Genomic DNA, 15,586 nt, shown 5'->3' with positions numbered 1-15,586 from the left:
CGCGCACCATAAACAAATTTACTCATCTATGCCTGACACTGCACGCGCGTAAAAAAAGATGGCCGCCAAAGAATACAATGCATAATACAACTTTTTATATCTCTATACCTAATTATTTCTGCAAAATTTCAATTCGATTTTCGTATTCAGCATAGTCGAAAACCTGACAAAGTCGTCAGTGAAAAGAAAATTGTGGAGGTGGACCTAATCTAAAAAAATACTGAAATAAATAACAAAAAAAAAAAAAAGAAAAAAAAAGATTAATTTCGGAAAGAACTAATTACTATGCGCCCCATTGTAGTATAAACACTCCCAAACTCCCCATGTTAAGAACGGCTTTCGAGGTGGGGATTGTTTCTTCCGAAAGCCGTTCTTAACATGGGGAGGTTGGGGGTGTTTATACTACGTTGGGCACGTAGTAATTAGTTCGGCTGACGTACACGAATGAGACACCATAGCGAAATACGCATCGGCTCCGATGTTGTACGCATGCATCACGTTCGAGGGAGCGTTTATTATTCTAAAACGGAAATAATTTTGGGGTGTGTGGCCTTTTTTTTTTTTTAGTTTGAACTTTACGCTTTCCGGATTATTTTGTTAATATTTTTTGGTGGGGGGATATTTAGGGGGGGCCGGAGATTATAGTTATAGGTAATTATTAACAGGAAAATTGGTACACGTCCAGATTAGCACTTGTGGTGATAAACAAAAAGCGGTACTAGTGCACTGAATTTAGGAAAACTCGTCTCGGGAAAACTCGTCTCGGGAAAACTCGTCTCGGGAAAACTCGTCCCCTTTCGCTAGGTAGGAAAACTGGTCCCTTATTGAATAAATATCGATTGAAAACACATTTTATGATCGTTCTTGAAGGAGATATTGCTTTTTAAAATAGACTATAGCCCCCCCCCCCCATAATATTTTTAAAAAAATATTTTTATTTGTTTATTGTTTTTTTTTTTTTTTTTAAAAATAAAATCGATTGCCCGTTTTCTACCTAACTGGTTAAGTTCTTAGTGGTTTCACTTATTTTAAAGCGTTTATTATGTTCATACAAAGTTAATTACAATTTTTTTGTTTCTTATTTTAACGATGTTTTTTGGAGTCATAAAAACAATAATAAAAAACAAAACCAAAAAATTAAAAACTGGGAGCGTTACTTTTTTGTTTTGGTTTTTTAATTATGATAGTTTTTTGTTGTTATGTTTTTGTTTTCTCTCATACCAAATGCACTCATGCGTTATTTAAAATTATAATTTTATCCATTATCAACATTTATTGTCGTCCTGTCAAATTTTGCAAAAATTAACTAATAAATTAAAAGCGAAATATTTTTTTGGCGCAAGGGATGCCATGTGCTAACAATCTCTCGTTAACTAATTTTTAATTTTTTAAATTTTTACTTCAAAATTCTAAAATCAATCATTCAGAGAAAAAGCAATCACTAGATAAATTTATTAATCAATTTTATTGAAAACTCCGCTATCGTTTATCAAGAATCTTTTTAATTTCATTTTTTGTTGGTTGTTTTTCGGAGGGAGATATAGTTTTAACCCCCCCCTCTCTAAATTATATTTTAAAAAATATTAAAATTTGGGTTTGTATTACTGTACACATAGATTCGAAAAAGTAGTTAAAAAAACAAATATATAACAAATAAATGTTATCAAAGGCAAGATAAGTTGGGTTACCCGATAAGTTACTTTTCTACCAAACTGGATATAATTCTCGTGTTTTTATTCAATTTAACATGTTTATTCAGCTCGAAAAACATGCAGTGTTTACCGATGTATTGGAAAATTCAAAATGGCGGCCGACTCTCTCTTAAACACGGTAAGTTCGGGAAAAGGTGTTATAAATAATAAACTAGACAAAATACTGTTAGAAATTTGCTCAATATATGTTACCGTGACATAACTTGACATATATTCGGTGGTTTTTTAATAGTATTTTGTCTGGTTTATTATTTATAACACCTTTTCCCGAACTTACCGTGTTAAATAGAGAGAGTCGGCCGCCATTTTGAATTTTCCAATACATCGGTAAACACTGTATGCTTTTTGAGCTGAATAAACATGTTAAATTAAATAAAAACACGAAAATTATATCCAGTTTGGTAGAAAAGTAATTTATCTTGCCTTTGATAACATTTATTTGTTATATATTTGTTTTTTGACAACTTTTTCGAATCTATGTGTACAGTAATACAAACCCGAACGAGAAATAATGTCCGGTAAATCACATCTTAGGGGTCTTGATAATCGCTAAAAAATAGAAAATTAAAGAAATTACTGAGGGAGATTTAGTTTTAAATAGAAAATAATAAATTTTAATATTTTTTAAAATATAATTTAGAGAGAGGGAGAGAGAGTGGGGGGGGGGGTTAAAACTATATCTCCCTCCGAAAAACAACCAACAAAAATGAAATTAAAAAGATTCTTGATAAACGATAGCGGAGTTTTCAATAAAATTGATTAATAAATTTATCTAGTGATTACTTTTTCTCTGAATGATTGATTTTAGAATTTTTAAGTAAAAATTTAAAAAATTAAAAATTAGTTAACGAGAGATTGTAAGCACATGGCATCTATCGCGTCAAAAAAATATTTCGCTTTTAATTTATTAGTTAATTTTTGCAAAATTTGACAGGACGACAATAAATGTTGATAATGGATAAAAAGATAATTTTAAATAACGCATGAGTGCATTTGGTATGAGAGAAAACAAAAACATAACAACAAAAAACTATCATAATTAAAAACCAAAACAAAAAAGTAACGAAAAATCGAATCGCTCCCTGTTTTTTTAATTTTTTGGTTTTGTTTTTAATTATTGTTTTTATGACTCGAAAAAACATCGTTAAAATAAGAACAAAAAAAATTTGTAATCAACTTTGTATGAACATAATAAACGCTTTAATATAAGTGAAACCACTAAGAACTTAGCCAGTTAGGTAGAAAACGGACACTTAGAAAATCGATTTTATTAAAAAAAAAAAAAAAGAAAACATTAAACAAGTAAAAATATTTTTAAAAAATATTAGGAGGGGGGGCTATAGTCTATTTTAAAAAATAATATCTCCTTCAAGAATGATCATAAAATGTGTTTTCAATCGGTATTTATTCAATAAGGGACCAGTTTTCCTACCTAGCGAAAGGGGACCAGTTTTCCGGAGACGAGTTTTCCGGAGACGAGTTTTCCGGGCACCAGTGCACTTATTGATCCGTGCTGGAATAATAACGTTATTATTTAAAAAGCCGTTCTTAACATGGGGAGGGATGGATGTTTTGTAACTATTCTATACTTTAACCTTACAATTGAATAAAAAACATATAAAACTTTAATTAAACTTGGAAATACGATTTAAAAAATAGCGTGGATCAGTAAGTGCACTGCACTAGCACCCAAAAAGCTTTATCGTGTACCTACCCCTCACGAAATGTCGATTTTTTTCCCCCTCATATATAAAAAAAAAATGAAATTATATTTTGTGCTAATGCACTTATTGATCCACGCTGTTTTTAAAATAGTATTTTCAAATTTAATTAAAGTTTTACGATATTTGTTTTTATTAAATTGTTAGGTAAATGTACAGAATAGGTACACAACACCCGCCCGTCCCTAAGTTAAGAATGGCTTTCTAAATAATAACGTTATTATTTCAGCACAGACTGCATATGAGTACCTTTTATTAGTCAATGTCAAGTTTCTTTCCAACTCCTCCAAAAACTTTAAAATGACGACTTTTAAAGGTTTTCGGTGATGCTGAAAACGAATATCACATTTAAAATTTTGGGGCAGATAAGTAGTTTTCATGATATGAAGAAATTACTTTTTCAAAAGTGGGATATCACTTTCCTATATAAATTTAACGTAAAATGAGCACCCACTTTCTGGTCATTTAGTAATTTTTTCATATCATAAACAAATTTAACTTTGATATTCGATTTTAGCACGCCCGAAAATCGGCGCTGTTTTTTACTAATAGATTCGTTTACATTTAATTTGTGTTTACTTTTCTTTCCTAACCATTTCGACATATATTTCTTTTCTCTCTTTTTTTTTCTAATCGAGACTCAACAATTTCTCCTTTTTTTTTTTTTCTTTAATACCGTTTTCATACTTTTGTTTTTAGGGCATAACATTTTTTTTTTAATTTGTACTTTTTCCCTGTGTGTGGATGTATGTTTTCGTTCACATTTAAGAGATTTTGTTTAGGGGAGGCGGTGGAGGATCAGGGGTTGTTGTTTACAATTATATATTGATATATTTAAAAGGTTTGCGTAAGAAAATATAATTTTAATAAGACTTTTTTTGGGTTTGTATTACTGTACACATAGATTCGAAAAAGTTGTCAAAAAACAAATATATAACAAATAAATATTATCAAAGGCAAGATAAGTTACTTTTCTACCAAACTGGATACATTTTTTTTGTTTTTATTCAATATAACATGTTTATTCAGCTCGAAAAACATGCAGTTGTTTATCGATGTATTGGAAAATTCAAAATGGCGCCCGACACTTTCTTTAACATGGTAAATTTCGGAAAAGGTGTTATAAATAATAAATTAGACAAAATACTATTAAAAAAATACCGAATATATGTCAACTTATGTCACGGTAACATATAATGAGCGAATTTCTAACAGTATTTTGTCTTGTTTATTTATAACATCTTTTCCTGAACTTACCGTGTTAAAGAGAGTGTCGGGCGCCATTTTGAATTTTCGAATACATCGGTAAACACTGTATGCTTTTCGAGCTGAATAAACATGTTACATTGAATAAAAACATGAAAAATATATCCAGTTAGGTAGAAAAGTAACTTATCTTGCCTTTGATAACTTTTATTTGTTATATATTTGTTTTTTGACAACTTTTTCGAATCTATGTGTACAGTAATACAAAACCCTTTTTTGTAATGAAAGCAATATTGGATTTTTATAAAGTAAACATGCGTAGACATTTTGTAAACATTGTTTTTAAAAAATAAAAAATAATACTTCTATTATGTTTTAAACGACTGTAATAGTTTATTTTGGAAGTATATTTCATAAAGAAAATTGACAACCCACTTTAAAAACAGAAATTACGAGTTTTATATATTTTATTCGCAGTTTTTTTGGGGGGGTGTCAAAAATTCCGCCTAAAATTCTGATACACCTGACCTGCACTGCACTCTATGAACAAAAAAATATTAAAAAAAAAATGATTGATTATTATTTCCACATCAGTATATTAAATTGACATTTTAGAATATAAAAAAAAAGAAAAGGAATCAAATTCCGAGTTAATGTGCGAATGATGGGTTATTATTTCAACAGGTATATATTGAATTGGCATCCATAGTTTAATAATCCGCTGTTTGTATTTTTTCCCCCTCTTTTTCTTCTCTTTGTTATTTGATGTATATAAAATATCACAATGGAGCATTATACCATCTAACCTCAGAGCGCGCTTTGGATTCTAGAAGGAAGAACCATCGCTTAGCGCATTCGCTAATCGGTCCTTCCCAAGTTCGTATGTAACAAGTATATGCATACCCAGCAGCGAATGTCAACACCATTTTTTTTTTTATGTAAATTTAGAAAACTGGCTAATAAAAGGGGAGCAACTTTTCCATCTATTTTCCAATACGTTAAGAAGTTATCTCCCTTATTTTGGCAACATCAAGTAAAAAAAAAAAAGAAAAAGACCACATAATAAATAGGAGAGGTATCTTAATGAATTATATTTATCTCCACAATCAGAAAAACCATGCAGCCACCACAAACCATGGCATTCATAAAGCAAAATGCCTAGACTAGAGTTTCACTCTCCTTTGCACTTTTCAGTAAGGCACATCCAACTTTCTTGTTGTAGAGGTGTCTTCAATAAGTTTCCATACTTTTTCATATGCGCAATTTTGTTGATAGTACACACATATGAAACTCTAGTATTATTCAAAGTAATCTCCTCCGGCTGCAATGTTCCAACATCTTTTAGAAGGCCTCATGTCAGTCCTCTTGTGTGAGCATGTAAATTCCCAGCCTCTTTCATCTCCTCAATTGTCTAATAACGACAGCCTCTAAGGTTTTCCTTGAGCTTAAGGAATAACCAAAAGTCACAGGGAGCAAGGTCTGGACTATAGGGAGGGTGAGGAACTGTTTTGATGCCCATCTTGGTCAAATGGTCTGTGACAAGGATGGAGTGTTGGACTGGTGCATTGTCCTGGTGGAAATGCCACTGACCTGATTTAAAGAGCACTGGCCTCTTTTGATGGAATCTCTTCTTGAACTCCCTTAAAACCTCAAAGTAGTACTCCTTGTTAACTGTCTGTTCAGTGGAAACCCAGTCCATGTAGATCATGCCTGTGCTGTCAAAAAAAAAAAAAAGGAAAAAAAAAGGGTCATCATAAGTTTCTGGGTGGATTTTCTGTCTGGCATTTTGGGGTCTGGGAGAGTGAGAATGCTTCCACTGAGAACTCTGTCTCTATGTCTTTGTCATCGCAGTAGATTCAGCTTTTATTGCCGGTCACCAGAGCATCATCAACTGCAGCATCTGAATTGATCAGCTTGACCATCTCCCTGCTGTCATGACAACGTCTTTCTTTATGATCTTCTCTGAACACCTTTGAAACAAATTTCATACAAATCTTCCACATCTTCAGTTCCTTCCAAATAATTGTGTGTACAGTTCCCACACTGACATCAAACTGTGCACTTTTTGTCTCTATAGACACACGACGGTCCTTATCTATGAAATTCTTTATTTGGCCAATCCACTCTGGTGTTCTGATTCCTTACTCCTCCCATACCTCTCATTATCCCTCACCGATTCCCTGCCTTCCTTAAATCTCTTATGCCACTCAAAAACTGATGCTCAATTCATTCAAGATGGTCCAAAAGCAGTCTGAAGCATTCCATACGTTTCTGTGGCATTTTTTCCAAGTTTAAAACAGAATTTTATTACATATTGTTCTTCTAAAGTGCCCTCACGTCCAGATTGTATTTTTGAAATTCAATTCCTGATGTAGCTATTCATTTGAACTTGAAATCATAAAAATTAGTCAGTCATCTCATTAGACGTGGAGCTATAACATAGTGAATTTTCAAGAGTCTACAGCAATTTTAAATGCATGTACAAAAAACGCCTGTGTAAAAAATGTTTGGAAACTTTTTTCTTTTTTTCTTTTTTTTTTTTCACTTGGGAGTGGGAGTCACCATTTATTAAGGCTCGAAGGCCACTCGAGGATAAGGATTAATAAAAGTAAGGTGTTTGGGTAGTAATCGTTAATGGTGTAAATTGGTTAGAATTTGGATTATTTATGGGGACAGCTCAACAAAAATTTGCTTACATTGTATTTGAAGGCTACTATGTTGTATTCAACCGGGAAGCAGGCCAACAGAACAGTGTTCCACAGACGGGCAGTTTTGTGGAGAAAGCTTTGTTCATGGAATCTGCAGTTAGATTTAGACACAGATAGAGAACGAGGGAAATCATTTTTAGTGTGTTGTTTTTTTTTTTTGTTTTTTTTTTTTACATGGAGGTCACCACTCGGGAATAAGGGTTATTGTGTGTACAGTAATCAATGGGATAATATCGTAGTAATCGTTAGTATTGGAGATTTGATAAAGTGTCATTACTTAAGGGGGGGCAGTTCATCAGGAATTTGTTTATGTTGGACTTGAAATTGAAGTCAGGAGGGAAACAAGCAGCAGAGAGTTCCACAGGTGTGCAGTTCTAAGAAAGGAGCTTTGTTCATGGGATCTACGTTTTGATTTAGGCACAGATAAAGAGTGGGGAAAATTATTGACAGTGGTTTCAGCTAGAGGAGCGTTTTTCGTGGAAGATTTGCGAGGGGGGATCAGAGATTGGAGCTCAGACGAGCACTTGCCATCATATTAGCTAGTTGAGTGTTTATATATTATTTTAATTGGAATTCATTATTGAAATGGGTTTTATTTATATTAATTTATTTATTGCGGACTATTATTCTCATCTTTTATTAGTTGTTGTTTCACAACGTTTCGGCCAACTATTCCTCTGGCCTTCGTCAGGTGGTAACCGCGACGGATATGAACTTCGAATCTCCTAACTGCATTCTCAGCAATCACTTCGGGGTCTGTGGCGCAGTTGATAGAGACGTACGTTGAATCTCTACGGTTTCAGATGAGCATTGTCTGAAGATAGCGGTTTCAATCCTACCCAAAGCTGGCCAGAGGCTTACTTGGCCAAAAACATGGTGAGACGACAACAACTACGGATAGCAGTGATTAGGAGATTCGAAGTTCCTATCCGTCGTGGTTACCACCTGATGAAGGCCAGAGGAATAGTTGGCCGGAACGTTGTGAAAAACAACAACGACTAAAGATGAGAATAATAGTTCGCAATAAATAGAAATTAATAGTTGATAAATTATTTATAAAAGTTCGGCGTTTAGATTTAGGCAAAGATAGAGGGCGTTTCCTTGTTATACTGATCATTCAAACATCGTTCGAAAGATGAAGTTTGTAATTTATATAAAACTCTTCATTTCCAACGTCTTGACAAAATGGAAATTTTAAGAAATTTGGTTCCTTGTTCTACTGATCCTTGAAGGCACCTTGTACAATTGACGCTAGTTTTCAATCCTGAAGAGATGTTGAAGGCTTACAGTTTATGACTGCCAGTTACGACTTTTCTGCTGACTGTTTTCCTCCTACCTATAGCCTTGACCATTTCAAGACAAAGGCCAATAAACATCTCTTGCCTTTGTGATGATCATTGTTCGTTATTGATATCTCTTTACATAAAGTTGTTTCATGCTTTGTCTGAAGCAATTTTCATTAAAAAAGAGTTTTCCCCGCCTTCAGTACCCCTGACTTCCGCGTGTATGCTACAATAACTTAATTTGTGATACAAGTAATTCACGTTTCAAATCTGGATTCAGATGTGTCTTATCGAAGAACACAAATGAGGGTGAAACTCAAATTTGATCTATGCCTGCACGCTTTATCTGACTAACTCTGAAAATAAGTGCAAGTATTTAATTTCTTTGTTGTTCTAATTTCAGGGACAAGCCCGAGGTTAGCAGAGGTTAAATAAAATGGTGTTTATATTCCTGGTCGTTCAACTCTGAAAAGTTTGATCTCTTCTGAAAGACGCCTACCAGCTACAATGCCTAACGTGACGAAAAGTGCAAAAAAATCAAAAGCAGCCAGAATCCCAGGTCAGGATGGTTATACAAAAATTCATATCATCAAGAGCAAGCCGAATGCCGAACCATCTCGCGAACCAGCACCTGCAAAAGACTTTGCCAATTTTCCAGCACTTCATGAACGATCTGATACCAATTCCAAAGACACTTCACCACAACTTTACACCGTGGAGAATCCATATGCTGCAACCCTAAAATATGGACAATCCTGCACCGATAAAGTAGTTGCTCCGCCAGAAAAGGCATCATTAGATCTATCCCTAAAACCTGTTTCCGTTGAATCATGGCCGTTCACAAAAGACAAAAACCCACTTCAAAATACGCATGATTTTCAAATGTTTTGCTCCAAGTGTTTCCCCAGAAATTTCCAGAAAGCCGAAACCCACGCAAATTGCTTAAAAAATGTCCTTGCCTTTGCTGAAAAGGGTACGCATAATTGGTTGCAGGTGAGAGAAAGGAGGAAGCACAAGTTTTCTGCAGAATCCTACACTCTTTGTAAGTCTCTTTCACGAGATCCGAGTCTTTGCAAATTTGGCAATGAAGATTGTTCATTGGCTCACAATACCATTGAGATGTTGCTTTGGAATGCCGATAAGCAGGAAAAATTCGATCTCACACGATTTATCTATTCCCATTCAACCGATGAATACCGAATTTTCCATTTTACCAGAAAGTATGGAACCAATTTTTCATATATTTGCAGTTCTTGCTTCAAGTCTTCAAACTTAATTTCATACAAAAGTGAAAAGGGAAACGTCTGCAATGGGTTACCTGCTCACAACTGGGCTTCTAATAAGACCCTCTTTTATACTTCGAAGAAAAAGCTCATTAACAAATCATCGGGCACTAGGTACCTTTCCAGAGTATGTTTTAACAGGAACTGTAGGTCAACCTGTTCAATGGCGCACAGCATTGTCGAAAGAGAAGTCTGGATGTTGTTGCATGACATGGACATCACGGAAGAGAAGTTTCTCGAGGTGCTAAACAGGTGCTCGGATCTCTTTGTGGGGGAAAGCAATTTCCAACAAATTGCCTTCCGAAATCCATGTCGATACAAGTTCCTTGTTCTGTGCAAAAAATGTTCGTTGAACGGGCAAAATATCACACACAAACAATGTGGCCATTCGAGAATATGTTCCGGTGCGATATACAAGACAATCCCTGGATTAAAACAAATTAATAACTTACCAAATGTAAGACCCAGAAATTACAAATTTACAATCTGCAGGTTTTTTAAGTACAACAAGTGTAACTACCAAGGGCATTGCACTTACGCACATTCTCAAGAAGAGATCGATGTTTGGCAGTGGATGTGTTTCAACAAGAGTAAGTATTCATTTGTTTTGGGGTGATTTTTCTTTCCTTATCATTTTGTTCAAGCTGGGGATGAAGCATCCTACCGGATGCCAAACATTCACCCGCTAACTCAGATATTCCAACCGAGAGATCTTTTTAAGATTCTAAGTGTCCCTTTAAGTGCAATTGTTTGAATCTCTCTTGCACTTGGTTCACCGGGTATATTTGCCAGGTAGTTTTTTTGAAATTCTTTTCCATGAGTCCCGTTGCTTGTATAATTGCTGAAATAATGGAGATCTTCCTAATTTCTTTTTCATGTCGTACATAAGACCTTGGTATTTCGTTATCTTTTCCCTTTCAGCTCCGTTTAACCCAGCATCATTCGGGACACTAACTTCTACTAAGGTTGCTTCTTTCTCCTTCTTGTCCCATGTCATCCCCACAAAAAAGGGATTGTACGCAATAGCAATTGTCTGATATAAGGAGAAACTCTGCATTGATCAATGCTGGTTGCTTTCTGGACGTTCCCGGAATCGTGCTGGGAACAATGCTTTTAAGCTTCGAATTAGTTTTGGTTTTATAGGAAAAAGCCGAATCAACACGTGAGAAGCCAAAATAGCAATAATTTTGTAAAAATCGGTGTAAATAAATTTAGACGCGACACGCATTCCCAAATCCTAGATATTATTATCTAGGGGGTATATAAACAGTTCTAAGCGATAGTAACACTCCCGGAAAGCCTTTTGCGGACATACATAAAATGTGCACACACATTTTCGCTTTTATATATATAGAAGACTAGCGGGGGTGGCCAGTGTTGCCCAGGTGTTTGTATGTGTAAAAGAAAAAAAAAAGTTTTAGCAGGGAGGTAAGCTCGAACCCAAAGCCTTGAGACGAAGTCGAAAAAGAAAGCCTGATAACTTACCATGACGCTACGAGGACAGAAATGTGCGAATGGTTGAAATTAGATGCTTAAGAAAGCAGGTGGTTAAACGAACGTCAGTGTGTGCTTTTTCTAGGTCAAACATAGAGAAATGAAATGACAGCATGAATTTTGTAACATAAAAGCTAGAGACGACCGCGTTTTGTAAATCGGAGATATTATAATCTATGGAGTATATAAAAAGATGTAGAATTAGTGAGAACCCCCTCCCTAGGCGTCTACCCTGGGCATACAAAAAAAATGCACACACACACACACATTTTCACTTTTATATTATAGATATATGCGGCACCCTATGCTGCAATAACATGTTTCAACTATTTGTCAATCATTCTGTACCTATGTTTTCTTAAAAGAAATCTGCAAAATCTTGAAGTTTAATGCAACTCAGAAACTTGGATGATTGACTGATCAGCAGTTTCTCATTGCTGTCATCTGAGATGCCATGCTTTTATTTCTGTCTATGCGGAGTAAGCTATTTTGTTATCTGACTTTGTGAGCTGAAATATACAAAAACGACAAGGACACTAAAACTTTATCTATAACATGCCTCTTTGTTTGATTCTATTTTTTTTCACTTCAGAGTTATCTCGTTCAAAAATACTTTTGTCACCTGATTAGTTTCAGCAAATCAGATGCACTTTGAACCAGGTTCAGCATAATCAGATAACTTTTGATCAAATGCCAAACTTTTTGAAGTACACGACAGTTTAATTTTTTTTTTTTTTTACATAGGTATCACCACTTATCAAGGCCTAGAGGCCACTCGATGATAAAGGTTTTCGGTCACCAATCTTCAGGAGAATATCACTTTTAGTACTCTAACCACTGTGTAACGGGTCCTTGAAAAATATAATTGCGAATTACTTCGGACCTCTATCCAGTCATGGCCGATAGAACAAGAGCGATTAAAAAGTGAATGTCAATTGTAAAAAAGTGACCTTCTCCTGAAAGTTGAAAGTTCAATCCTCAGTGTGGGCTACCGAAAAATACAATTGGGAATTACTTCAGATCTCTATCCAGTCATGGCTGACAGAACAAGAGCAAGCTACCCCCGTGAAGTAAATAAAGGGTTCCGCTCGAAATTCCATTCAAATTCCAGAGTTTGACAAGATACACTTGAAGAAGGTCGGCGGTTACATCAACTGAAACGCGATAATCACACTCAAGATGAGAACAGTAGTTCAATGAATCCAAATGATACGAAGAACAGAATTTAAAAAAAAAATTATTTTTATAATTCAGTGCAATCATTTCATTTCAGTATTCATTATTTACTATCCAGTTCTCTGTATGACTAATACTGCCATATTCTGTTTTTGACGCAAATACAAAGGGTGAAAGGGTTTAAGTTCGAGGTGGGATCAGGTCAGGTTGGTTAGAAATTTTGTGCAGATTTTGAACTGGAATCTCCTAGGCTTTGCCTGGAACATAACGTCAACTGTTTGAGTTTGCCTTGAATCCGACGTAAGACACTGATCAGTCAATTACAATGCATGGAGATAAACAATACTATGAATTTATTATTACTTTTTCGAGCGTCTGCAATTGTTTGTGTAACATTAATTCATAGTGCTGTTATGTCTCTATGCTTTCTATGTGACATCTAATTTCTTTATTTTCTTCCTTTTTTTTTTTCAATATTTATCTAAAAGTTGTCTGCTCTTTGCCATGCATTGTGATTGGCTGATCAGCGTCATATGCCAGATTACAGCCAAACCGATCCAGTTGACGTCATGTTCAGTACAAAGTTTAGCGGACGATTAGATGTGTCTGCTACAAAATCTGCAAAAGTACCGAGTAAATAAAAACTTAATTTTATTCAATTTTTATTTTCAGCATCAATTTTTATTGTTTCTTTTATATATATATATATATATATATATATATATATATATATATATATATATATATATATATATATATAATTTTTCTTTTACCTCCTATTCCCCTTACCTCACCCTTTTTTTAACCAAGTAAGATCTGTGACTTACTTGTAGTTTCATCAAATACTTTTACATGCAAAATCCGATACCGCATTTTGCTAATTCCTGCCCTCTGATGAAAAGGAGAGTATTTCTTCGAAACTCCGCGGATTAAGGATTATCCACTTATCTTGTGCTTCCTTTTTGTAAAATTAAATATGTTTTTAACTCTTTTTCAAGATGTTTTTTTAACATGTTTTATTAATCATTTATTCATATTATAAGCTCTATTTCCGTTTCAGTTTTATTGAGCTTTTACATCTGGCTGAGATTACTTTATTTGTAAATATTAACTCTTTAATATTTATAGTATATTTTAAGTTTACCATTTTGATTACCTTGGTAAACTTATTGTAATTTTTATTTTTATATATATATATATATATATATATATATATATATATATATATATATATATATATATACTCTTCAGAATAATTTTATTTAGCAGTCAGTTGGTATGGAAACCTGTGATTATAAGATTTACAATAAGATTGACTTTGACTTTCCATGTCTCACTGACTTTAGCAAATAGGGTACATACCTTTATAAATATTTGCTAATATTTTCTCTCCTCTGATGAGATGGTAGACATCGAAACTCTATAGGATAAGGAGATTAAATTTCTAAAGTATTCTTTGTCTTGTTTAGAATAATAAAAATTCTTTGATATGAAACTCAAACATTTCACTTCTAAAAAAGGTTTTTGAAATTCATTGAATCACTACAATTAATATATATATATATATATATATATATATATATATATATATATATATATATATATATATAACCTGATTACCTGGGTGTTTGGAGTTGTATGTGGAGCAAAAAAAAAAAGTTGTGGCAGGCAGGCAGGCTCGAACCCACAAAGGCGGAAAAGACAGTGGAAGTGTGTGGAAGGGTGTTGGTTGAGCAAAAAAAAAAAAGGAAAATTGTAAAAAAAAAAAAAAAAAGGAAAATTGCAAAAAAAAAAAGAAATATGGTAGTAGGCAGGCAGGCTTGAACCTGAACCGCGAAGGAGGAAAAGAAAGTGAAAAAAAAAAAAGAAATATGACTCATTAGTTATGGTGCCCATCGCCAAACCAGAAGTGACGTAGGCTTAAATTAAGGCTAGACAATCGAAAAGAGGCAATGACTTTCGAAAATATTTGCGAAAAAAAGCAACCCTTCCCTTTAGAAAAGTGGCTAGTTGAGGGTGAAGGAATTAATGTTTTTGGCCAATTTTTCGATATTTGTCATCTGAAGGGTCGAGCTTCAATATGATAGAGATCCCGTGAAAATCCGTCGCCGCTCGTGAAAGTTTTTTTGAGACATACAAACATACATACATTTAAACAGACAGGTGAGATTTATATTATAGACTAGCGGGGGTACCCGGCGATGCCCGGGTGTTTTTAGGTGTGTGTGTGGTTTTGGGTAAATCCAAATTCCGGGGGGGGGGGGTAAAATAAAAATAAAAAGTTTAGGTAGGTGAGTATGAGGATCGAACCCGAACCCTTGGAATTAAAGTGTGAAAAAAAAAAACTGTGCGATATTAACCATTGGGCCACCGCGACATACAACGGAGACACGTTTGAATTTATGTGGCCCGCAATAAAAGTTAACTCTGCTGCTTCCATTTGACCTAATTAAGGAGGTCAAATAGAAGTTACGCAGTTAACTTTTGCTGCGAGGCAGCGTTTGGGTTTGTTTACTACACTTTGACTGGTTTTTTCCCCAAAAGATGTTGGGGAGGGGGAAACCAGCTCCCCATTGTTTCAGTGACATAGGTCGTAATATAGTGTACTGTAAAGAATCTACTGTTGATTTTATAAAATTATCTGTAAATAATGGCTTCACACAAAGTTTAATATGCAAAAGTCAAGTATCATAGTTTAATTGTGGTCTAAAGGGAAACATTTATTTCGAACGCGCCCCTGTCATATCAAAGAATCAAATGTTGATTTTAAAACATTATTTTTACATAATCACTTGAATTAAAACCAAAACCTAAGGAGATTGAGTCAAGTACGATAACCATTAGACCAGCTTGACACGATCTCTACAGTGTGTTTTCCAACCTATTTATTTTTAGCATAAAGAAGCTGTCATTTTTCACGGCTGCGCATGCGTATTCATGAAACAGTTAGCAAATAGATAAAAATTGGATCAACCCCCGCATATCAAACTTTTTCAATTTTGA

General features: G+C 34.3%; 1 protein-coding gene across 1 annotated transcript in view; it reads left to right on the top strand.

The window, feature by feature from the left end:
• The window catches only part of LOC145266328 (uncharacterized), a 78,732-nt gene that overhangs the window by 18,192 nt on the left and 44,954 nt on the right, over positions 1-15,586 (top strand). Inside the window, exon 2 of the mRNA XM_080121914.1 lies at positions 9,034-10,503. Coding sequence (XP_079978040.1) covers positions 9,138-10,503 — 1,366 coding nt within the window. The 5' untranslated portion in view covers positions 9,034-9,137. The remainder of the gene's footprint in view (positions 1-9,033; positions 10,504-15,586) is intronic.

Source organism: Euprymna scolopes, chromosome 41 (genome assembly GCF_053919585.1).
Source record: "Euprymna scolopes isolate OS-2025 chromosome 41, ASM5391958v1, whole genome shotgun sequence".
Lineage (NCBI taxonomy): Eukaryota > Metazoa > Mollusca > Cephalopoda > Sepiida > Sepiolidae > Euprymna > Euprymna scolopes.
This window is presented reverse-complemented; position numbering and strand designations above follow the sequence as displayed.